At 27.9% G+C, this 26,534-nt stretch overlaps 1 protein-coding gene across 1 annotated transcript in view; it reads left to right on the plus strand.

Annotated features, from left to right (window-relative positions):
- The window catches only part of LOC100208284 (crooked neck-like protein 1), a 28,074-nt gene extending 13,648 nt beyond the window's left edge, over window positions 1-14,426 (plus strand). The window contains exons 13-22 of the mRNA XM_065799892.1: window positions 4,223-4,282; window positions 4,400-4,480; window positions 4,681-4,746; window positions 11,621-11,701; window positions 11,845-11,937; window positions 12,144-12,245; window positions 12,388-12,452; window positions 12,575-12,665; window positions 13,776-13,868; window positions 13,943-14,426. Coding sequence (XP_065655964.1) covers window positions 4,223-4,282; window positions 4,400-4,480; window positions 4,681-4,746; window positions 11,621-11,701; window positions 11,845-11,937; window positions 12,144-12,245; window positions 12,388-12,452; window positions 12,575-12,665; window positions 13,776-13,868; window positions 13,943-14,155 — 945 coding nt within the window. The 3' untranslated portion in view covers window positions 14,156-14,426. The remainder of the gene's footprint in view (window positions 1-4,222; window positions 4,283-4,399; window positions 4,481-4,680; window positions 4,747-11,620; window positions 11,702-11,844; window positions 11,938-12,143; window positions 12,246-12,387; window positions 12,453-12,574; window positions 12,666-13,775; window positions 13,869-13,942) is intronic.
- Window positions 14,427-26,534: the final 12,108 nt, after the last annotated feature.

Consider the following 26,534-nt stretch of genomic DNA (forward strand, 5'->3'; position numbering starts at 1 on the left):
TTTTCATTTATTATTTGTGGAAAAAGTTGAAACACAATTTTAAACAAGCATGAAGAATGGCATTGTTTAACTTTATTAATAAAAATAGTGTGTTTTTCAGCTAGCATGTTTTTGTGTTTTGCTTTGATACAAAGAATCGTGAATTTTTATTGGCAAATTTAGTCTAAATTAAACTTTGGTTTGGTACCTAAATTGGTACCGATAACCGTGGATATATTGTATGTGTATATATTTATATATATATATGTATATACATACATACAGACATACATATATACAATATATATATATACAAACAGTATATGTGTGTATATATATATATATATATATATATATATATATATATATATATATATATATATATATATATATATATATATATATATACATATATATATATATATATATATATATATATATATATATATATATCAATATTAATATATATGCATATTAGGGTTATGACTTTTTAACTTTTTGTAAAATAATTAATCTCCTATGTCATAAATGAACTTTTGCTCAAAAGTAATAAAAATGGGTTTTATTCTGATTATTTAAAAAAAAGAGCATGAAATATTTTTAACTGTCATATATATAACTGGAAAGGCTGCTAGCTTAAAAAATATCCATCCATTCAAAAGGAGAAAATTTTCCTTGAAGCCTACTTCAACAAAAGTGACAGCAACAGCAAAAATGTTAACTTCCAAATCTGAGTCTGGGCCAGAGTATCTGGTCCAGACTGAACAGTCCACAAGTACCACCATGAACTGCAGCAAAACTAAAACTGCAACCAAATTACAAGCATCTTCAAAGTTATCTATCAGCAAAGCAGCAACCATTTTTTGACAGATGGGGTCTCATCTCAGGTTGAACATACCGCCTGGTATGTTTAAATCAACTATTAAAGAAGCTGTTAAACTTAATAAAGAAATGAAGAAAACACTACATTTACAAAGCTTCACTGCATTTTGATTGTTAACATATTAGTCACTAAGAATATCAAGTGTTAGTGTTGAAGAATAAACAAAGAGAAGTTAAGTTACAGGCAGTAAATCTACCAGACAGAAAAGCAGGTATTGTTGTTAAAGATATATTCTCAATAATGGGTGTTACAATTTATGGAAGAGTATAAAGATGATTGTAGCAGACACTGCAAATATAAACACTGGAAGAAGGAAATGTTTATGAGCTGAACAAATTTTATAAGCTGAACAAATTTTATAAACTGAACAAATTTAATGTAATTTTCTTAATCAGTATTAAAATGTTCATTTATTCCTATTACAGGCCAAAAAATTACTTTTTATCATAACCCTAATATGCATACACATATTTATATGCATTAGGGTTATGACTTTTTTGTGACCTCATGTTCCTGGATCATAAATTGATGAGTATTTGTACAAAAGAAATTTAAAAAAATATTTTTTTTCATTACTTTTTCTTTCTGATTTTCTTGTTGAAAAAAATCCCCCACAAACAAAATATTTAAATTAACTGTATATGCATATATGGATAAAATTCCAAACCCTGAACACTTATGTAACAATACAATTGTTGCAAGAATAAAGGTGAAAAGTTTACTTCAGGATGGAAAACAAAAAAATAATTTATAAACAAGAAAAATTGTGTTAAGAGATTAAAATGGTGCTGAGATTACTTAAACTGGATTTTAGATCAATGGAAACATGTCATATGAACTGACGAGTCACCAATTGTGCTAAAATATAGTAATCGTGAAAGAATCTGGAAAAAAAAGGTGAACCATATAATCCACAGCGCGCACGTGCCACAGTAAGACATGACAAAAAAATCATGGTTGGGGTGCATTTGCTGTTCATGGAGTGGGCAACCTGTGCAAAGTTGAAGAATGATGGACCAACATAGGTACCATTATATTTTAGTTCACCAAATAAAACCAAGTATAACACATCTCTTTCCAAACGGAAACTTTATATTTTATCAAGACAATGACCCAAAGCATACAGCAAAAAAAATAAAAGATATATACAAAAGGTTAGAATACCTACCTTTGAGTGGCCGGCACAATCACCTGATCTTAATCCAATTGAGAGTCTGTGGTCTATAATAGACTCTAAACTCAAAGACAGAAAATCTAGCAATGAAGATGAGTTATTTTTGACACTTGTATATAGTTGGAATTTGCTGGATATTAGCTTGTTGACAAAACTAGTTGAAAGCATGTCCCACAAATGTCAAGCTGTTATTGATGCAAAAGGTTATGTGACCAAGTATTAAAAATGATTATAATATTTAGAAACTGATTGAATTTTAGTTGTAACAATGGAAAATGTAATTGTATTAAATATGCTTTATTAAACTAAAAAGATGTAAAAAATTAAAAACCATCTCAATTTTACCATTTTTTTTAAATAAATTAATTTTTCAATTTTAGTTTTATTGATCTTTTTTTATTATTTTCAATGACAGATATAGTGTAATAGAAGTTATTATTAGACATATTTAAAATATAATTGAAAAATAATTGAGAAAAGATTGGTTTTTTTTTGCTTTTTTTAAAAAAATTATGCTGTCCCTTTTTTAGGGCTCTCTCCCTTTATATATATATATATATATATATATATATATATATATATATATATATATATATATATATATATATATATATATATATATATATATTTAAATTATTTAGATGCCCTAAGAAGTCCTTACGGTCTTATCACAGAGTACCACAGAAGAGCATTTGAAAAAAAGTTTACGCCTCCATCCTTAGCAATGTTATTAAACTTGCTCAGAGGTGGCGTTGAACCACGGATCTCTAGTTTATGAGACAAGCACGCTAACCACTGTGCTACGGCTGCTCTGTGATAAAGTTTACTATATTATTATATATATATATATATATATATATATATTTATTTAAAGAAGTCAAAAATAAAGAGTTCATTCTTATTTTTCAATTCAAAAGATCTAGAGACAAGTTAACATTGTCTAAAAAGTTTATTGGTTGAACTTTTAGATCAAATGAAATTTGATCTAAATAGTCTTGTCAGTTACTCATATGACAGTATTCTTTTTGCAGTTAAAAAACCTTGGTTAGACAGAGATTACTATAAGGTTGGTTAGATAGAGGTCCTATAAGGTAGGAATTTTAATTTCTGCACTTATAAAAATTTTCAACTCTTAGGTTAAAAAGCTAGTAGATATTTAAGGTTTCCTTTTGAAAACTTACTAATCTGTATAATTTTTTTTATTATTATTATTATTACGTGTGAGTTTGTAGCATTTAAAGTAACTAAAAGGTGGGTTATCTGATTAATTTTTGATTAAATAAATTAAAATTTCTTATTATTGAACAATAAAACAAATGAAGCAGCATCACTTTGGTTGCCATGGTACTAGTATGTGTTATATAGTAAATTGTTGTAAATATGTCATTGTTATTTTTAATTTCATTTAGTTTATTATTTTTATATCATAAATTTTGTAGGGAAAATATTTATATATATATATTTTTTTTAATTCATCTCCCCAAGGCCCAGAAGGCCACTACAGACAAGGAGGCTACTTAATTGTGGTAATAACCCTCTCTCAACTCTATAACTCTGAAACACAAACCTTGACGAACAAGGCTGCTGCGTGGAGAAACAAGTCGCAGTACTACCAGGGACATCGTGGGGATCAAACTCGGATATATATATATATATATATATATATATATATATATATATATATATATATATATATATATATATATATATATATATATATATATTTATGATGTAAAAAAGGTAAACCAAGTACAATGTGTTTTGTTATGATATTAACTTTTGATATAAAAATATTTTGGTATTATATTAACATTCAATATAAAAAACTTTTTATAAACTTTGTTAATATCAACAACAACAAAAATTTTATTAAAAATAATATAAAATTATTATGTAGCAGGAGAAAAAACTGCTCTTTGCGCTACAATATTTAATTTAACTTTAAATTTGTTTCATTATAAATGTATTATATTGTAAAAAAGTTTATCTTGGTAAGTACACATATATAAAAAAAGTTTTATCTTTTCCTGATTATCAAAAGTGTATATTTTTTTAACAATGTATTTATTTTATTTTTTTTTTTCATTTAATTTTTTTAAATACATTTACATGGATTGCACTAAACTTGCACTATACATGGATTGTACTAAACTTCTTTATAATTAAATTTTAAAAGTTATTTTTAGGATATGGATCGCACTAAACTTGTATATAAAGCTGCTTTAGAAGTTATACCACATAAAAAGGTTTAAAAATTGTTTTAAAATTTTGACCTTTTAATTACTACTTGAAAATTATTCTTAACGTTTTATTAAATTTTTTAAATTATTACTAGGTAAATGTAAAAAAAAAAAATTTTTCAGTTTACATTTGCTAAAATATGGTTGTTATATGCCTACTTTGAAGTTCGTCAAAAGAATCTTAAAGCTGCAAGACTAGCATTGGTAAGGAGGTTTTATCTGGTTTTTTTTGTATTGGTAAGGGGGTTTTATAATTCATGATTTTACGTCAGTTGTTATTCTGATTTTTATCAGATTTTCAACAAAACCTTTTGGTCATAAATTTTTAATCACTTTTTTTTTTTATTGTAAATAAAATATATATAAAATATGATATATATTTTATAGAAAAAAATATTTTTTAGGGAACTAGTATTGGCAAATGTCCAAAGAATAAACTGTTTCGTGAGTACATCAGTCTTGAACTTCAGGTTAGAGAAAAATAACTTGCAATCATAAATAGTTTATAAGTTTAAAAAAAAATTATGTATTAAGCTTTCCCAGAAAATGTGTGCGGTTGCATGTCTTGCTTGCCTACAAATATGATATTTTATTTTGACAACTTGACCAAAGCTGTTTTGATATATATATAAAAAATTTTAAATATTGCGAACAAAACTTATCTAAACTACAGCCAAAAAATAAAAATCAATAAAATTATAAAAAGAAAAAGTAATCTTAAGAAAAAAGAAATTAGAATTTAAATTTGATTATTAAATGTTCAAAGTCATTTTGTGTTAATTTCTATTAGAAATTAACACAAAATGACTTTAAGCATTTTTCAATCAAATCTTTGTTTCGTATTCTTTCATTATTCTTTCAGATATTTTTTTCTCAAATTTTTTCTAAAGATGTGAAATCTCTAATGAGTCGATGGAGAACTTTAGTTGATTACATTTAATTTTTTTTTCTTGTCTTTTTAGTAAGTTTGGTATGATGCTCTTTTTCAAATCAATATTGTTAGTAAAAGAAATGCTTTTTTTTCTTGTACCTAATTACAGAGTTGTTTGCCTAGACATATTAGAGACCAGATGAGTTATTGCACATTTTTTTTTAAAAAGTCAAGTAAAATACTCTTCAAAATGAACATCATGATTTCTTTTTCCTTTACATCACTCAATGAAGGTTTGTGATAAATAAAAAAATTTGTTGTTTATTTTTTGAGAACTACAGAAAATGTGGTTTTAAAAATGCCATTATTAAAGCAAAGGATTTGGCAGAGGGACAAGTAAAGTCTGAGATTAACCACTAAAGTTAATGAAACATATAAAAATATAAGAATTATTCAATTTCTTCTGAAAAAATTAGAAGTTGCTTTGTTTATTACTCTTTCGGGCACAACTTAAATCATAGAAAAATACATAGCTTGAAAATTGATTTGAAATTGAGATTTATTTGTATAATATTTATAGTTTACAGAAAAGAAAAGATAAAGTTATATTTAGCTCTTCAAAGTATTTGAAATCGGATGTCAATGGCATTCTTATTTGTGGTGAACTATTTAGTTAGAATCTTTTTCTTTCTGATCAAAGTTATTCCTTTTATTGCTTCAAACTTTATTTGTATCCAAACACACATTGTGAAGTTTTGCTAAAAATAACTGTCATTGTAACACATAAAAGAAAAATTCTTTGCTATAAGAAAAAACAAATTAACAATTTTGCAGGATTGACTTTCATATTTTAGAACTCTATTGATTGAAAATTATATTTCTAAAAATCCTTTACAATTTATTTATTTTTGGTTTTAATTTGTTGATATTTTCCATGTAATTTACTAGAAAATTAATAACATTGTCAGGAGCAGCCAGAAAGGTTTTGCACTATGACGCACAGTGGCTCAAAATCCTTATAGAGTGGCAAAAAAGGAAAAAAATTGAAGTCTATAGTTTCTAAATACAAATAACTTTTAATGATAGTAAGGCCAGATGCATAACAATATAAAACTTTTTAAAGCCATTGCAAGGCTGTGAATTGATTTGAAGCACTTTAATAATGCTTTTTTTTATGACATTTCCAGATTTTTTTTATGAAAAAAATGTTTGATAAAATAGTCAGTTTTAAAAATTTATTTTATGGAGACATAGTAGTTAAAGTGTTAGTTTTTTTTATTAGTTTATTTAAATTGTGTCAATTCACAATGGAAGATTTTTTTCTAAAGATTATTAGGTTTAAGCTCACTAACTCAGCATGAAGTAAAACATGAGGAAAAAAAATGATTTATTATCGATACATTATTTATGGTACAAGAACAAATGTGTTCCATATTAGTGATCGACTGAAACAGAAAAAAAGCCAAAACCAAAATAAACCAAAATTTTGGGTACTTTAGTTTGGTGCCTAAACCGAAATTTCGGCAAATATTTTATCAAAACCAATATCAACATTTCGGCTAGTCAAAATAAATTTCATTCGAAAATTTTATTTAAAAAAGAAATTTTACATTTGTTGTTTTTTATACGTGTGTTATGTTAGAATTTATTACATGTGTTTCACAAATTAAGATTTAACACATAAGTTGGTGATATGAGTTAATAGTGAAAGTTAACAACTGGCATATTTTCTCTGCAAAACAAGAATTTTTTGAGGCAATTTGTGAAAACTCTCAAAATTTTCATGGAAATTATCAAAAAAAAAATTTTAATTATCAAAAATAACTATTTTTCTAAATTGTATAAATCTTTAATATCTTACAAATTTTTTGGTTTGGGGTATTTATTTCACCCAAAATTTTGCTTTTTACCGAATTTGTAAAAAGTACTGAACCTGAAAATTTCCGCATCAGTTCAAATTGAAATTTTGGCCGAAACAGAATTTTGGTTGATCACTATTCCATAACTCCACGCTGGTTTTAGTATTTTTTAGTACTGTCAGTAATATTATATTTAATGAAATAAAATTCACCTGCTCCAATCTAAAATAAAACTTTTATTATTTACTTGCTAAATATTATATTTAGCAAGTATATGATAAAAGATCGAAAAAAATTGGAGCAAGTAAATTTTATTTAATTTTTTTAAATATAAACTGTTTTATAAAAAGAGTATTAGAATTACTTACAATTTTTAATTATATATATATATATATATATATATATATATATATATATATATATATATATATATATATATATATATATATAAATTAGTAGAAAATCACTTAATGAATATTTTTCTCATTTAACACTTTGTTTCATCAATAAAGACTCATCAGAAATGAATGATCAAATTAATAAAACTTCAATTTATACCAAAAATTATATTACAGGAAGTCGCAAATGTCTTAACTACCATAAATTTTCACACATTTATGGAATTTGCTGACACTATTATAAAATGAATTTTTCGTATGTAGTCTTTTGAATATTTTTTATTTTTAAAAAATTGCTTATGATTGGCAAAACGATTTTTCCATTCACCCTCTGTTATGCCAATATATGGTTTATCAGGTACATTCTTAGAGGAAACAACACATTTGTATACCACATTTTTTTATAAACAACTTTCACTCATTGGACAATTGTTTTTTTATTTACAATTACAGTTACCTGTAGTTTTTTCATTTAGGATTTCTTTTTTGTTTAACAATGCATTATTGTGACCTTTTATAATTCTTTCCATATTTTTTGTGCAACTGAAGCTAACTTTAATTGTATTTCGATTAAACATTTTATATAATTTATTAAAGAGCGAGAAATGCTTATCGACTAATTTTAAAAACACTTTTCCTATGTTAGTGGAAACGTTTTGCTATATGGGGCGGTTGAACCAAATTACATTTCTTGTTTTATTTCGCTTTTTTGTATTCTTTTTTTTAGGGTCAAAATTTAGTTCAAAATTTTCAAAACCATTTTTTTTAAGGGCATCTTCAAATATTCGTTGAGAGGAATTGAATACATTTTCATTAGAGGAGTTTTGGTTTAGCCTGTTATTAATTGAAATCGGGATTTTTTTTTAGAATTTGGGGTGAATAATTTAAGTTAACATTAACATACAATAATTCATTGTGTGGTTTTTTGAAAGGCTTATATGAATTTTCAGAGAAGTTAAATGTGACATCAAGAAATTTTTAACTTTATGTTTATATCGATTTGAAAGCCAATTTTTAAATATTTTTATAATATCTTTTTTAATTTTATCGAGCTGTATACCAGATTTTTTACGCATTACTATTAAACCATCGTCACAATAAAGGCCTAAATCATTTATATTGATTATTTTACTTAATAAATCTAAAATGTATAGTCCAAAAAATTTACAAATTCTGCTCCGTCATAACTGCCCATTCATATCTGCTCAATAACATAACTTTCATAACTTTTCTGCTCAAATAGCTATAATGTAAATGATAATAAAATTGTTAAACTTTTGATAATTTTTGTGTCTCATGTTATAGATAATATATAAAACATGAAAAAAATTAAAGAACTAGTTTTAAATAAAGTTAATCTGACAGATTGATTTTAAAAGAGTGTGTTTGGCTGCAGGTAAAGAAACAAAGTTATTTGCAAATAATTTTTGTTATGCAATAATTCTATTTAATTAAATTTCTATTTACAGGAGGAGTTTTTTTCCCGATCTTGTTAAAATAATTAAATTTAAAGAAGGTCCTGGTAGAAATAATAAAATATGGGAAAATCTTGGTCAACGAAGCAAAAGAGATAAAATTGCTGATTTAGCGGGAAATAATCATGAAGCATTGACCTTTGCTTCTTTAACAAGTGCAGCATCTGAATGCAACATTGATAGAAACAATTTTATCTTTATAGTAAAGAAGGCTTTGAACTAGAGATAGGCCCGGTACCAGGCGACTTTTTTAGATGTGCTGGTTTACCTTGTAATTATTGGAGGTGCCTGGTTATTTTTGAGGTGCTTTTTAATTTTAAAAGTGCCTGGCAACCCAGAAACACAAAAAGAGGTGTGGGTTACTTGGAAAACCTTGCAGTGTACCAGGTACCGAGTTGTTTCAAATTGCCCTGTAAACATTTATAAATTACAGAGTACCCATCATCTTCCAGGATTCTTGACCATTGGAAAAAATTACTTAGCATTTTCAGAGGTAGCCAGGCATCTCCAAAAATTATCAGGTACTTAGCATAACAAAAAATATCCAGGGACTTAGCACATCTCTAGTTTGGACCCAGATAAAGCAAATGAAATTGCATGAACCTTTTAAAATGGAAGTTGAAGATGCTCTCAGCCTAAAAGTTGAACAATATCACATAATAAGAAATAGCTCCTTATTACAAAATGCAAACATCTATCCGTCTCTTCATAAAATTTGAACGGAAAAAAAGAAATGCTATTCTGATAATATGATTTTTTCAGAAGCATCTGCAGTTTGCTCCCTTCAATCTCTTTTTAATCACACACTGCGTAGAATCTTGAGTCTAAATAGTTGCAAGAAAAAATTTGAATTATCAGTTAATGACACTAATGGAATTATGCATTTCAAAGGCGGTTTTGATGGAGTGTCTAGCTAAAGTCTGTATAAACAAAAGTATTTAGATACAACTCTAGATGATGTTATAAAAAATGAAGAAAGTATTTTCCAAACATCTATTGTGCCTCTTAAAATTGCCTGTTAATGATACAGTAATATGGTAGAATAATAAACTATCTAGTACACATTTCTGCAGACCAGATGTTTGCAGTACAAGAAGGAAACAGATGTGCTAATTAAAGATTACGAATTGAGATTCAGAAACTTGAACCATTTGTAGTAAGTTTGGAGTCAGAAGCGACTGAGTCATATACATTGACAGTAATTATAAAGTATAATTTATATTTGACTATGTTTGATGTGAAGTTATGTTTGATGTTAATGCACTGACAAGTACTATCTCTTCTCAAAGCTGTAACCTATGTTCAGCAAAGCCAACAGAGGTGAATGACATTAAATTAATTAGATATAGACCTATAAATAATAAAGCCTAATTTTTTGGCGTTTCGCCTTTTCACTGTTAGATACAATGTTTTGAGTACATTCTTCACCTTGGATATAAATTGAATATTAGATCATTTTATGCTAAAATCTCTGAGCAGAAAGAATCAGTTAAAGAAAGAAAAGCAATTATCCAAAATCAATTTAGGGAAGAACTAAGACTTATTTTTGACATGTTTTGTTTCCAAAACAAGGTTTTGGAAACACTAATAATGGTAATACTGCCAGAAGAATCTTTGAGGAATTGAATACCTTATCTGAGATAACTGGTGTAGATGTTAATCCTAGCTCTTTTCAACAATATTGTAATGGTACAACAAATAGAAAATTTTCTGAATTTAATTGGTATGTTATTCCTCCAAGCATTCACAAACTTTTAGAACATGGTTTACATATCGCCGATGCATTAAAACTTCCCATTGGAGTTTATTCAGAAGAATCACTAGAGGCTCTTAACAAAGAGATTAGAAAAGCAAGATTTAATCATTTAAAATTTCAATAAAAGTTATGAAAAACCAATTTAATCTTATGATAAAAAAAGATCCAGTTGAGAATTCAATTCAAAAACCATATATGTGAAAATGGGAAATTGCTCCTAATAGAAGTTCTTTCTCTTCTTAAACGGTCATGTTTTTTTTGTGAAATTTTTTAATTATAGTTAAATTTCCCATCAAAGATTGAATTTTATGAGTTAAAATTTAAAATAGTTATAGTAGTAATGCTCAAAGCATTACTATTATTATTCTGTTTGTTTATGTCTGAATTTGTTTTTAATTAAGATAATTCTTTTAATCATTGATTTTATCAAAAGTGAAGAGGCCCGGTTATAATAGATGACATAATTTTTTTTTTGTTGAATTAAAATTTTCTATGAATTAAAATTTAAAATAGTTATTATAGTAATGCTCAGAGCATTACTATTATATACTCTTTGTTAATGTCTTATTTTTTTTTAATATTATTATTGAAGATAATTCTTTCAATCATTGTTTTTAGGAAAAGGGGATGGGCTTGGTAACAATTGATGACATAAATTTGAAAAAATAAAAAATAAAAGTTTTCTATAAATTAAAATTTAATTAATTTAATTTCATATGCGTGTATTTTTTGGATACGCGCACGTTTTGCTGGTTGTTGCGCGTAAAAATAACTTTAAATCACATAGTTGAGTTTTTGACAAAAAAAAAAACAAGTATTCATTTAATACATATATAAATGCAATGGTTATATAATTTTTGCCGTTTTTTCTTCAATTTGAGTCACTGTGCGGCGGCAGTTTGCAGAATTTGAAAGCTTGCGATATTTATCTACAGGTGTTTTTTGTTCTCGACAGTAATCATAATTTATTTCATAATATTTATAGTTACGTGAGTTTGACCGTTGTCGAAAATTGTATGAGAAGTTTTTAGAATTTAATCCTTCCAACTGCACAACATGGATTAAAGTATAAGATTTTTTTTTTGTTTATAAACATATTATATATATTTATTACATATTATCTTGTAATACAAATTTTAAAATAATTAATTTTTTTTTTTTTGATCTTTTGATTTTTTTTTATTTAACTTTTTTTTTTATACTTTTAAGTATGCGGAAATGGAAACTATACTTGGAGACATTGATCGCGCTCGAGCTATTTATGAGCTAGCAGTCTGTCAGTCGCTTTTAGATATGCCTGAAGTTAGTATTGCTGTAAAATTTCTTGTATATTTATGTGTTAAAATTTTAATGTAAAATTAACTTTTTATAAAGTAAAAATTCATGATAAAATTTTTTGTGTGTGCTAGTTATATATTATGTCGTTTATATTTTTTAAGATGCTATGAAACACTTTTATATATATTTTTTAAGATGTTATGGAACACTTATATTTATATTTTTTTAAGGTGCTATGGAAAGCTTACATAGATTTTGAAATTGCTCAGCAAGAATATGACAATACTCGGCAACTTTTTGAAAGGCTATTGAAACGAACCAATCATATGAAGGTTTAATGTTAAAGATTTTTCAAATAGATTTTTTGAAATGTTTGCTTTTTTTTTTTAAATTTCACATAAAAGAATAAGTAATCGTTTGTTACGTTATAATTAAATTTTTTTATTTTTTTTTATTTTTTAATTATGTATTAAGGTATGGATCAGCTATGCGCGATTCGAATCAACTACTGGTGAAGATGCAGCCATTGAACAAGCAAGGTAATTGTTTTTTATTCTTAATAGTTGTTATTTTTCATCCTTAATAGTTATTTTTTCCATTTTAATGTGATTTTTTTTATACGTTTTGTAAACTTTTTATAATATATATTTTACATTTTTAGAAGTATTTTTAAGCGTGGTGATAAAGCATTAAAAGCAGATAATCTCAAAGAAGAACGAATGATGTTGCTTGAGGCGTGGAAAAATTTTGAAGTATTTTTGTTGTTCTCTTTTTATTTTTGCATGTGACGCTGCGCAACTAAGCCAAGCTGAATCCTCACAAAGTAATTTTATTTCCATTTTTCAAGCGTTTAAGTAAAAGTTGTTACAATTACAGGATGTCTGCCAGATCAGAGAAAACAGGGGAAAATCAGCGAATTTAGATATCTAAAAAAAATTGGGGAATAATCAGGTAAATCGGGTAAAATTTTGAAAAAATCAGGGAGAAATCCTGGAAGTTTGCTCTTCATCAAACTTACGTAACTTAAATAGATTTTATATTGTAGACGTAATATAAAATTTTATTCGACATTTTAAACTTCTTTTGATACTTTAAATGTGGGTTGTGTTAATGTTTAAATGTGGGTTGTGTTAATGTTTATATTTTTGCAATTAAAGAGCATTTTATTTAAAAGTTGAGTTTGGGTAACTTTAAATTAAGCAAGAAAAAACGTGAAGTGGATCAGGGAAATATCAGTGAAAAATCAATGAAATCTACTTTCGAATATTGACTGACACCTTTAATTAGTAGATATAAAGATAGTTATCTCATTTTGGCTCTCTTTAAATTTATTTTATAGTTTTACTTTTGCGAATTTTATAAACAAAACCATTCGCTGCGCAGTTTTTTAAATATCAAGACCAAATTGCAAGTATCGTAAATTATGGGGGTCAAAAATAACATTAGTTCAATTTTTTAATGTTTAACTTATTCTTATAGTTTTTTAATAACAAAAGACGTTCTGATGTCGATGTATCGCGTGAACATCGATAAATTGAAGAAAATCTAACTTTAACCACGTTTTTAAAAAATTTTATAAACTCAGCACTTTTATGTTTTTTAATTTTGTCGCGTCACATATTTAATATATCGCATCTTATACATGATTAACTGATCTGTGAAAATGTCTATATTGTCATTGTAAAATAAATCTATAAAATCTACTAAAATGTAATCGAACTTTAAAAGACTTTTTATGTTTTGGTCATAAGACTTATGTAAATGTTTATTTTTATAAGTAGCGTGCTGTCATTTCATATTCAACAAATCTTTAAAATTAATGTGGTAATTTTTGTGGTTTTAATTAGTTAATATTTATTTAGTATGAACACGGAACCAGTGCGTCGCAGATGGCCATAGACAAACAGATGCCGCGAAAAGTTAAAAAAAGAAGAAAAGTTCAAACAGACGATATGGTAACTCTTTTTTTTTTTTCTCATTTTTTCATTTCATTTATATTATTTGCTCTTCTTGCGCTTTTAAATTTTAGTCGGACGCTGGATGGGAAGAGTATTACGATTACATTTTCCCAGACAATGACGCTGATCAACCTAATTTCAAATTGCTACAAATGGCAAAAATGTGGAAAAACGAAAATATATCTTCAGATAGTGAGAGTGAAGAAAAAGAAGAATTTCTACCTTTACCACTGATGAATATAGATAAAGATCATAGTTTTAGTGATGAAAGTGATTCAGAATAAAATATTTTTATTGCTTTGTTACCCGAAACATGACAACGCAAACATTTTACAACGCAAACATTGTGGTTTGCATCCGTGGTATATCTTGCTTATAAAAAAAAATTCAAAAAGTGTTTAATATTAACTCGACTGACATTTTTTTATGATATCCGCTAGGCTAACTCTCTCGCATGAAATGAGATAACTAATGATCTTCCATCAGATAATAAAAGTAATTACAAATAATATTGTATGTAATATTTAAAGATTAATGTTATTAGTTTTTTGTTGAGTTTAAAGCCATGCTTAGAACATGTATCCTGCTGGCTGACATTTATATCAGACAGCTAAAAGCTTAGCAACTTGACAAGCTGGTACTGGCTGACCAATAAAGTGGCTGGCCAATAAACTGGCTGACCAATAAAGTGGCTGGCCAATAAACTGGCTGACCAATAAAGTGGCTGGCCAATAAACTGGCTGACCAATAAAGTGGCTGGCTTCTGGCTGTGCATATTGCTCGGAAATATAATTAGTATTGTTTTCGACAAAAAGAACACAAATTTAAGTTTAAATTAAGATAACTTTTATTTTTCAATTAAAATTAAAAATCAAATTAAACTGATATTGCCATGAATAAAGAGAGCCATGTTGGACGAACTTAAATTCTTAAAATTAAAGAACGCTTTTCTTCATCTCTTGAAGTAGTTGTCGCTTAGCACTAGGACATGTTTTTAAATCTTTATTATTTTCCGATATAACTAAAAACAGATAAATAAATTCAATAATAAGTGATATCAGTAATGAACAAATGATACTTGATAAACTCAATAAGTTAATAAAATATTTCAAAATGTCTAACAATTATAAATAACTACTCCATGTTATACAATTAAATAATGTAAAAAAATTAATAGTTTTTATAATAAAATTTATTTGTGTTTCAGTAATTTTTTCCAAAACAAAAACTTCTTTTATTGATGTTATTAGTTGTATAGACATAGAATACCTTGAATTAAACCCAATTGGTTCACTTTTATGTTTAAAGCATTCTCCATATAACTTTCCTTTATTTCATCTCTTTTATATAAAATTTTTGTAGCTGGATCTAAAAAACAGCATAATTATGCAGAAGTTGACAACTTAAGTCTTTGGTCAATTTTTTTGGAGCATTATTACTTTAGTTTTTTTATTTCATTAAAATCACAAGAATTAATTGAAAGAAGCTTTAGTATTTTGTGTTTGACTAATGGCAAAATAGCAAGTGAATTTCCAGCACTGATCACATGGGTTAAGGGGCAACTACCCTTAAAAAATAAAGACTTGTGAGTAAAGGAGTGTGAATGAAGTTTTGCAGAACTGTTCTAAATATCTTAATTTGTGATATGAACGAAGCAGATTTTTTAATAAATATTTTTTTTCCATAAAAAGCTACAGACATATTAGGTTTTTTAAAAAAAGGTCAAAATGCAAAGAAAAAAACTTAACTCAAAATCTTAAGTCATATTAGAAATTCTACTCCGATCATATCATAAATATTGGCAAAATGAACAGTCCCTGAAAAATTCATAATGATAGCATGTATACTTTTCAAGATCTTTTTACCGGCGTGTTTAAAAAGCAAATTCTCAGAAAACGCAAAACAAAAAATAAAATCATAAATTATTGTTCATTTTATAAATATTTCTTTAAAAAAATTACTTTTTAAAAGAATATTTTAAAAACTACCAGATTCATAATATTCCTTGGCCTTTTTTATTGACTTTTGGTGATCATTCTTTGACAATATTTGACGTCGTAACAACTTTTGTTTAATCTTAAAACTTTCACTCGATTTAAATGATAATAGATTTATTCATTTTTTGTTTATGAGTCTGCAACCAGCTAATGTAAAATGTCCTGGTTTCATATTTAGTTTTTCATAAATTAAAATAACAGACTTTATACCAATGTTATAATTTGCAACAGCATGTACGATGCTGTTGCATCGTACATCTAAGAACTCTAAGCTGGCTAAACCAACATAATTACTTTAATTTTTCCCATATTCAATTATTAAAACTCTCATTACAATTCTGGGTTTTGCCATGCAGACACTTTACTTATTCAGAATCTTTACTTAAATCAGCATATATTAAATCAGCATATTTTGGCTTGATTTTGTGAATAATATCAACAGGAATTCCTGGTCCAGTTTTTGTTGCTATTTTTGTATAGTTTTTTAGTGTCATGGGCTTAGGCATATTCATAAGCTGAGTAAATTTTTCAATTCCAGTAGGATCATGTCCTAATACTCTCATTGCATATATTGTCCTGTTTTAATATCAAACCCTTTAACACAATTATTTGATGTATAAAATTCATATTTATAACCACAAGATAGTGTAGTACACTTCAAATATAGCAACGATGCTAGTCTTTTCTTTTTTTCATAGTGATAACCTAGGTACACTGCACAGTTTTCACATTGAGGACACATTAACAATGAAAGAACTTTAGATAAAATTTCAGTGTCTATAATACTGCAACCACTAATTTTTTAATGTTTTAACTTAGTTCATTAGTAATGAATTTAACTTTCTTAGCGGATGCGCCTAAAATTTAACTCACATCTACTTACATTACATGCATTTTTATCTTTCTCCACATTAAATACTTTTCTTTTTTTGTGGTACTTTGTTCTCTGCTTTACTTTATCATTCATTTTTGTGTTTCTAATAACATCCAAATCATCCAAAACATTTAAAGGATTTTATCATATTTTTTCGTTTCTGCTGTTAGATAAATTAGCTTTGATAACTTGATAAAATCGCAATTGTAAATGTTTGAAAATAATAAGGAACAGAATATTATTTAGCAAAGAGGATATAAATCAAAAAATATATTTGAAACAATACTCCAGAATAAGTTCACCAACAAAATAATCACCCCCATAGCAACGCGTTGCTATGCAACTTTTTACTTGGGTTCAAAAAAACATAAATTAAGCAAAAACTTATAAAGAAATCTATAATTTTTTTTGTAGATTCAAAATCTACATAAAATTTTGGTCAACAATTACTAGAAGAAAAAAAAATTTAATTTTTGAAAAAATTTGAGGGTAGTTGCCCCTTAATGATTCAAACGCTTTTAAAAATTTAGCCAATTCTGAAATCAAGGCTTGTTCATCATTACCTAAACAAAGGTCTTGTCTACCACATTTTTTAAGTAAAATTTTTATAGGATCTAATAACTGGTTAATTGATTCCATCATAAAGAGAGCACTGTTCCATCTTGTGCCTAATTGCTGTTTTAGACCTATGCTGTCTTTTTATGAAATTATCATCAAATTTTTCTTTACAAGCAATATCTAAATTGTTTGCTTCAACCATGTTTGCTTCTTCATAAATTTGAATGGGAAATTGCTGCTCTAAATCATCAATGTCTTTTACTTCAGCAAGAATTCGAAAGTTATTGTATAATTTTATGTCTGCTTTACGATGTGATTCCTCTAAAAATAAAGTTGACTTGAAGTTCAAGCAGATTACATTTCGTCTGCATTTTTCTAACAAACATTGTGTTTCAGTAAAATTGTTTATGCCTTCACATGTCCATATTAAATGCAAGATATGAGCCAGACAATGTTGTAGATCTTTTGAGCCAAAAAATCTAGAGATTTTTATCATATTCGCTGCGCATCGTGCACAATATGTAGCCTCATATCTCTACAATGCCTCTGAGAAAATTCTTGAACAATATCTTTGATAAAATTATGACAATTTGCACCTGTATGACTTTCTAAAGGCAAGAGCCAGAGTAAAAAAATTTTTAAGCCAGTTTTCATTAATAATGAAACACTTCAGACCCATATAATTAACTTTTTTGTACATGTCAACCATCAAATAAAATTGTTGCTGCATCATCATCTTTTAAACTTTCAAATACAGATCGCCTTAAAGATTTATACATATCAGGTAATGCAACTTGACTCACAGCAGAACCTGTAGGAAGTTTTAACCCAATGTTTTTATCAAAAGATTTTCAAATCCTTCATGATCAACCTGAAAAAAGGGTAGTAGATCTGAAGAAAATCAAAGAACAAGATCACGACTTTAACCATATTTTGATGAACTAGCTATTGAGCTACTGCACCATCTACGTAAAAGTTTTTTTCATTTCAACGGCCGGTTTGTCAACAAGAAATAGATGAGTTTTCAAATTACTGCTTGATGTAGAAATTCTAACCTTGTGAATTTTCGATAAATGTCCCTCACCTGAGGACTCGACTTTTTGTTTTTCTATCAAAAAACATTGGCTACAGTAATAATGTTCATTGTCGATTACTATACAATTTTGTGTCAATACTTAACCATAGTATTTCCATACTAAGGTGAATTTGTGGTTGTTTTTTTAAATGAGCTCCACAGTTCAAGTATTTTAAAGAACTTTTATGCAAAATATGAGATTTTTCTTGATCTATTACTAAATAATACAAAGTCTGTTTGTGTTTAATTTAGCTAATTTAAGTTGAAAAATGTTTGAGCGATAAAAAAATTTATTAGCCAAGAATAAAAAACGCAGTATTTAAAATATGAAAGAAGTGGCGGGCGTTGATGTAATTATATAAAGGAGGGGTGCTTTGTTATTATTTCATCTCAGAGAGAATTTACATAGCAAATCGAAAAGCTACTCATGACAAAATAAAAAGAGCTCCAACTGGCTTTTAAGTTATACAAAAGGACTTTAGGTTATTAAACTTTTCTTTTTTTGCGGTTGTACATATTGTTCGATTGGCAGCTTAGTAGTTGCACATAACGCAAAGTGGCGGCTGTAAAGTAGATGCAAGTAGCGGCTTCTCGCTAATGGCGGCGGCTTTGACCTCTAATTTTTTGTTATTACTCTTGTTAAGCGTATTCGTTTGCGTACTGTGATTACTTTTTGTTAAGGTGGTCATCTACTAATAAAGTCAAAATTTTAAAAATGCATTCATTTTTTATGATTTTTGTACAAAATATAGTATTTTATACTTAAAGTACAGTAAAGACAAAAAAATTTAAAAATTTTTTTGGGGCCTATTTTTTTGGGTCCATGGATACCTAAATATGGACTATGGGCCGCGATAAACAGCCTGTGAACTGATAATGGTATGATCAATGAGCAGCCGTGGCGCAGTGGTTAGAGTTCTGGCTCAGAACCCAGAAGTCCGAAATTCGATGCCAGCTCTAGTCCAATAAGCGACATTGGTACGGAGGGAGGCGTGAACTTCTTGTTAAATGCTCTCCCGCGGTGCTCTGTGATAAGACCGTAAGGACTTCTGGGAGCACCTAACATAACCACAAAAAAAAATCATGAAATTTTCACAGATTTTTAATATCAGATGATTACCCTGCCAAAATCAAATAATTTAACAAATTATTTAATTTATTGTATGAAAAATGGTTTATATCCTAAAAAATAGCCCCGAAAAGGCTTAGAACCAAGACCTTTTTTTTGGAACCGGTTAACTAAAATAAAAAAGCAATATGTCTTGAGCATTATTGAAAATGTAGAAAAAAAGAAGAGTGTCAAAACTTTAATATTTGAAAAACATTTAATTAAAATAGAACTATTTAATTTATAGTAAAAAGTTTAATTTTAAAATACAATATACAATAACTACTGTTATAAATGTTACAAAATACAATAACTACTAAATGACTTTTTATTTCTCTGATGGCAATGACAGATCTATAATTAACTTCAAATGGTGACATTCCAGGACCTTGCTTTTCGATCTCTTTGCTAGAATAAAAAACTACTTTCAATTGCACGAAAATTTTTTCAAAGAAATGTTTAAAAAACAGCCAGTTCTTTCTTTTTTGATAAAACAGTTAAGATTTTAATTGAATTATCATGACATTGTCGACAATGTTTAATCAAAGTAACAACTGATTTAAAAATGTCTGTGCCAATAAAAAATAAAGTATGAAGACAACTCCTTTGAATTATTAACTTTTACTATTACTATTATTTACTATTATTTACTTTAACTTTTTTGAAGAAGTTGATGTCAACATTTTTGATTGAGTTAAACTAGTGACTTTCGATTAAGAAGTCAAACCCTTTGTATTGCAGACGGTTGATGCTGCGGAAAATAGATTTCCTCAAAATTATTTTTTATAAATATCCACCTGCTTTTCTTCTTAAACTTAAATCATATTTATTTTTTCCCCCAAAAAAAAAACGAGTTAAATAAAGTAAAACACAAGGCATTTAGTTTTTCTGTAAGTAATATATGTAAACATAATATTTGTTCTTAAAAATTATGGCTAATTCAGTAAAATAAACATGAAAAGTTACTGGCAGCTGTGTCAAAAACTAAATCCAAATCTAGTGTATATGGCGCAACACTTTAAAACACCTATTTTCTAATATAAACAACCTGTTGCTACGGGCGTTGCTAAGGACAATTTTTTAACTTGCTATTTTAGAAATTTTTAAATCATTTAATAATCTATATATATTTAGAATGAAGAATGTTTGGGTTTCAAGAACATGTAAATTTTAAAAAATCGATTTTTCCTAATTTTTTTTAGTATAGGACCACCTTACATACATACACGTGTGCTTCTTTAAATATTGATAAATTTATATTATTAACAATATTAAACATACTTAGTTGTGTAGTTTTTTTCGATTTATATTGTTTAATTGTAAAAAAAAACTTGTATCTAAAAATAGCTTAAAAACCTAAGTAAATAAACAGTGTTACTAAGAAAATTTGAAAAGAATAAATTGTTTGGATAGATTTTTCCAGCAGTTGGATCTGTCCGTAAACAAGTTTCATATAATTTAAAAATACAATCTATAAATCAATTGTGTCTAGCACACGGCATTCAACTAGCCGTACTTAAAGTTTTATACAAAAAAAAAAAAGGCTCTACTAGCAAGAAAATGAAAATGACCCATAAGCATAGATGAAACTTATTCTGATTCTGATAAGGAAACTGAATCTGATATAAAATCATATGTTACAATTAATATATATGAAATTCATATCAAAAACACTGATATTTGTTGTTTGAAAGAAAAAAACAGAGTAGTCGTGAAGTCATTTTAAAAATCTTCCTCTAAAAATGATTTCGTTCCACGAAAATTTGTAAAAGACATACTTGGAAAAAAAATATCATTGGTTTTTAAATTCTAAAACCAGGTGGAACAATCTCCTAGATACTCGAGCAATTTTATAAGTTGTGTGATTGTTTCCAAATAAGCTAGATAGATTTAAAAGAAAAATTTAATTTTTGTTCCTCAAAAGTAAATTTATTACCTGGTGTTTTTGGCACATTGCAACCAATCAAAGTGGCAATTGAAAAATTGTGTTGCGGCAAAGTTTAATAAAAATTAGTCACATTAAAATTTATGTTGGACGAATTATCAAAGCAAAGTCTACCATTAAGTTTAGAGTTCAAGGATGCGTTAATTCTTGAGATAAAAAAGAGACAAAGTATAAATTCTGATGCTTTAGGTAAGTAATTATGAAAATTAAACGTGAAAAGCTGCAGAATGCATATCAGCCTACAATTCATGACTTTTTCCGTCATGCATAATATATTTCTTAATAAAGATTTGTTTATATAGTTAATAATTTAGTTTGTTAAATTTTTTCTTATCTTTTTCTTATTTGCGCACTCCTAGTTAATATTTTCTAATGGCAAGGTTCTGCGCTACAAGCTGATTGCTTGTAGCGCAGAACCTTGCCTTTAGAAATAGAAAACCCAAATTTTGTGAGATGATTCAACAAACGTTTAGGTCCTAATTCCTTATCAAGCTGTATTCCAATGCCAAAGGGTATAAAACAAATCAGAGATCTGCTTCTTGCAGTATACGTTACACATTGACTAATCGAAACTTGCTTAATTTTGTTAGGAATAAGTAAACTTAATAACAACTGAAAGAATTCAAGTATCCACTGTTTCTGACAATCTAAGTTTCTGATGTCTTCAGTAGTTGGATAGAAATTGGTTGATTTCTGAATTTCACGATTTTCAGCTTTAATTTTTTTTGCAGCTGCTGTGATAATAAATTCTTTACTCTGCTCGCTGTTTTTCTTCGTTTCGCTCAAAATATAGTTGGAAAATTTTTTGAAACATATAACATTTGATCGACCAGCTTTTCAAGAAAAATAAATTGCATCTCCGAAGCGCTTCTTCAACAATTTTTTTAAATGTTTTGGTGAATAGTTCGTTGTATCCTTTGTTTTAAACTGCTCGATTAATTCATTCATCGTGTACAACTCACTGTCACCATCTTCATTTAATCATTGACATATTTTTTAAAACATAGACCTTTTGCAGTTATCAACTGGCCTTCCAATAGACGTATTACATCTTTTCTTATAAAGGAGAACACCGGAAAGGCATAAAGGATGGTATTTTCCTCCTTCTGCAACAAGGTTGTTGCATGAATAAAGGCGTCTCTTCAAGTTGTGTCCAATTTCATCAGCCACACATTCAATTAGAGCAGCCGTGGCACAGTGGTAGAGCACTTGCCTCAGAAACAAAAGATCCGTGGTTCAAGCTCCACCTATGGGTAAGTTTCGCGACATCGGTTGGAAAGGAGGCGTGAACTTCCAATTAAATCCTCATCCGCGGTGCTCTGTGGCCGTAAGGACTTCTTGGGGCACCTACTTTCTTGGGGCACCTAAATGAAATTAAAAAAAAAAGTTAGGTTTTCTTTTAGTTCCAGTGTAATACTAATTGACACAACGAAAGTTAAGGATAACGAAAGTTAAGGATAGCGTCAATTCTTTGGAAAGCCACAGATAAAACACTGGTTTTTCCAGTCAAAAGTGTCCACTGATCTTAACTTCTTATTTGGATTCAAGGTAAATTTTCTATTGTCTGTAAATGTTCGGTAACATTACTTATGGACGAACGTGTTTTTCTTCTCTTTAATCTTTAAATCAATTTCTCGATTTATTTCTTCTCAATCCCTCTCAATAAAAAGACGTTTAAGTCTTCTCAATCCCTCTGTACCTAGAGTCGTTAGATTTGATACTGTTTCTTTACAGATAATGCATTCTTTTTTGTCTTCATTCATTGTTTCTAGAATAAAAAAAATTATTATTAAACTTCTAAAGAACAGAATAAACAATAATAAAAAGGTAAGTGTCAATATAAGAATTTTTAAAGTGAAATTTTATTTTAATTACGTCACGTGTTTTTTGTTTTTAACTTGCTTTTATAGAGCTGTTTTTTATTATATTTTTTTGCTTTAAAAAAAATAAATAAATCAACACAAACTTTTAAAAATATTCGATTCACTTTTAGATTCGAATATTTTACTCAAATTGTAGATGTTCTGAACATTTATTCCAACAATTACACCTCCTTTCTATGAGTTAGCAATGATATTTTAATAGTAACTTTTAGATTGGTGCAAAGAAAAAAAAAAGAAGGACAAGCAACATTAAAACCAGGAAAGTTTCCTTTAATTAAAGATTGTGGTACAATAGACAGAAGATTAGCAAAGTTAAGAATGTTAAAAAAAAGGAACATTTGAGAGTGACATCCAGATAATGAAAATATAATAGCTTGTTTTATTAGAAACAAAAACACAGACAACTAGGGGCTCTCTAAGAAAGAAGTTTCTGAAATCATTTTGAATGTGTTGAAAATCAGAGATCATTTGAACAAAAATGGAAAAGGTGGAAGAAAGTTCACCAAGTGCAAAAACAGCCCTACAAAATGGATGGTAAGTAAGTTTTTTCTTTAAACTAATTTATCAACATCCCAACAGGTACAAGGCTACAGTAGATATTAAATAGATGTGAAATACTGAGCCTTATTATCCGAACTATTTAGACTCAGGAAACCATTTTGGAGAAGATGGCATGCTAAACATGATGGTATTGTCATTAAGAGGCAAGGCCAAGTTAAACAAACAGAACCCTAAATTGTACTAGGGAGAAGGCAACAGCTCATCTAGGTACACATTTTTTATCACATATTGTTTTTTTATTTTAGCCTAAATATAAAAAGATCTATTTTTAATTAGTTAAATGTATATCATAGAAATTCTGTAATAATAAAGAACTTATTCTTAATCATTTAGAGTTCTGGCTTAGAATATTTACCTCTAAATGATAAGTTTTGAGATGCTAAAAACAAAGTTGCATCTAAAATACAACGAAGTATTTTACGCCATCTTACGCCTTTTTGGAACTCTGAGTCAATTCCGTGCTGATTGACAAGAGCTGAGTGCAAAGTCTTCCAATTGAGATAATGACTTTGATGAACTGGGTTGCTATGATGACTTTTGATACGATCACTCAATTTTCTCCAGTTATTTCTTATTCCTCCATTCCAGCGAAAAAGAAGAGATCGATCCCCATTGGATCCGGAATTTTCACATCCAAATAAAGAACACGGGAAACAAAGATGGGCTCCATATCAAATAATCTCTTTGAACTTTTTCTTCATTAGGCAATGCAATGAAAAGAACTTCTTTTGGGAAGGCCCTGTTACTAGAAACATCTCGTGGGAAATTATCAGGTAAAGTTGACGGACCTTTTTTGATTATTTCTTCTTTTTCTTTTTGCTCAAGAATCGATGGCCAGAGTGCTGGGTCATTTTCAACGCCTGAATTTAAAAAAATGAATCAAAACTTAATATTTAATTAATCATTTAACTATTTTGAATTATTGTTTGTGTTACAACCTTTATTTTCTTCGAGTTTCAATTCATCATTAAAACTGTCGTCTGTTTCATTTTTCACTGAACCAAGAGAAAGTAAATCAACGATATCCTCAACGCAATCATCATTATCATAATACGATAATTTTTCGAGGAATTAAAAATAATGATATAACGCGAGTAATATATACATTTCAATTGTGGCATTTTAAGATTAAAAAAACTATTTTTATTTTACTTCGGCATCTGGCGCATATCGACATCTGCCGCCCGGGACAAACTGTCCCTTTGCCCCCCCCCCTCCCTCTCGGCGGCCCTGGTTCCATTCTTTTCATTGAAATTAACTGTTCTAGTTTCTGCAGATATTAAACTAGAGGGTTCTTAGTGAAAAACTTTATAAAACTACAATGTGAAAAGTTGATAACTTTTTACATTGTAATTTTACAAAGTTACAAACAATAATGATACTCATTTTGAGTAAAGTAAAAAAATTGGCTAGCTCAAGATTTTCAATACACCTACGGTACATTAAATGCTACATCATCAGTTAATGAAGTTGAGAAACCATTTTTTCTTAAAAAAAAAAGCATTTAACTAAACAAATAAAATAAGCTTAACAATGTTTTTAACATTTTATTTAGCCTTAAATTACTTCATGCAAAGAAATTGAAACTAAAAATTGAGTTTAAGTACAAAACTAACACAAACATTTCTAAAATTTAAGATAAAAACCCCATTAAACTTGCTAAGATATATTTACCTGATGAAGCTTTAACATTAATTATTATTGGTGATATATCAAAATCAACATACCAACTTCAAATCAATAGTGCTGAAAAAAACTGCTGCCACATATCTTTTATATAATTGTATAAGATCTTCAAAAGCTAAATGCTATTCCAAGAACATTCAAATAAATGGCTATAAAGTACATATACCGCGAAAAGATCTTCTAAAACACACTCTTAAAAAGCTAGGTGGTATACAAACAACTAACAAAATGTATACAAACTACTGACTAATAACAATGCTACGGAATTAGTTAAACTGACGTTTAGATGCAATACTGGTTTTGATAGTGCTACAGGTAAGTTAACATGAAAATAGTGACGAATAAAGAGTGCCTCTTGATTACTTGCATAGTGTTCAGGGGCGGATCCAGAGTTTTTATTGACTGTAACAATAATGCAATAAATATTTTTCTACTAAAATCCACTAAAACAATGTTTGAATAAACAAAAATTCTAAAAGCATTTTAATCAGCTGTTGCTATAGGCCTCCAACTGGAAGAACAGAAAATCTTGGTAAATTTTTGAAATACAATCTAATAGAAAAAACTAGTCAAGAGAAAAACTATAACATAAACATTATCTATAATAGGGGAGAGTGGTACTGAATGGACCACAAAATTCGCCTTTTTTATAAACTCAATATTTTCTCATATTGTCAATAACTATGGCGAATATATTAAATCAAAAGACAAGATTGATATCTTAACGAACTATCCTAAAAAGGTTGTAAACCATTGCGCGAACAGAACATAGTTAAAATGTGCGATAAATGTGACCCGTACCAAATTGTTTAGTGGTCCATTCAGTACTTCTGATTGTGCTGAATGGACAGGCCCTTGTACTGAATGGACCACAAAATAAGCCTTTTTTTATAAGATCAATATCTATATTGTTAAAACTATGGTAGATAAATTAATTCAGAACGAAAAATTGATATTTTAACTAACTATCCTTGTA

This window comes from Hydra vulgaris, chromosome 06, assembly GCF_038396675.1.
Source record: "Hydra vulgaris chromosome 06, alternate assembly HydraT2T_AEP".
In the NCBI taxonomy this organism is placed as follows: Eukaryota; Metazoa; Cnidaria; class Hydrozoa; order Anthoathecata; family Hydridae; genus Hydra; species Hydra vulgaris.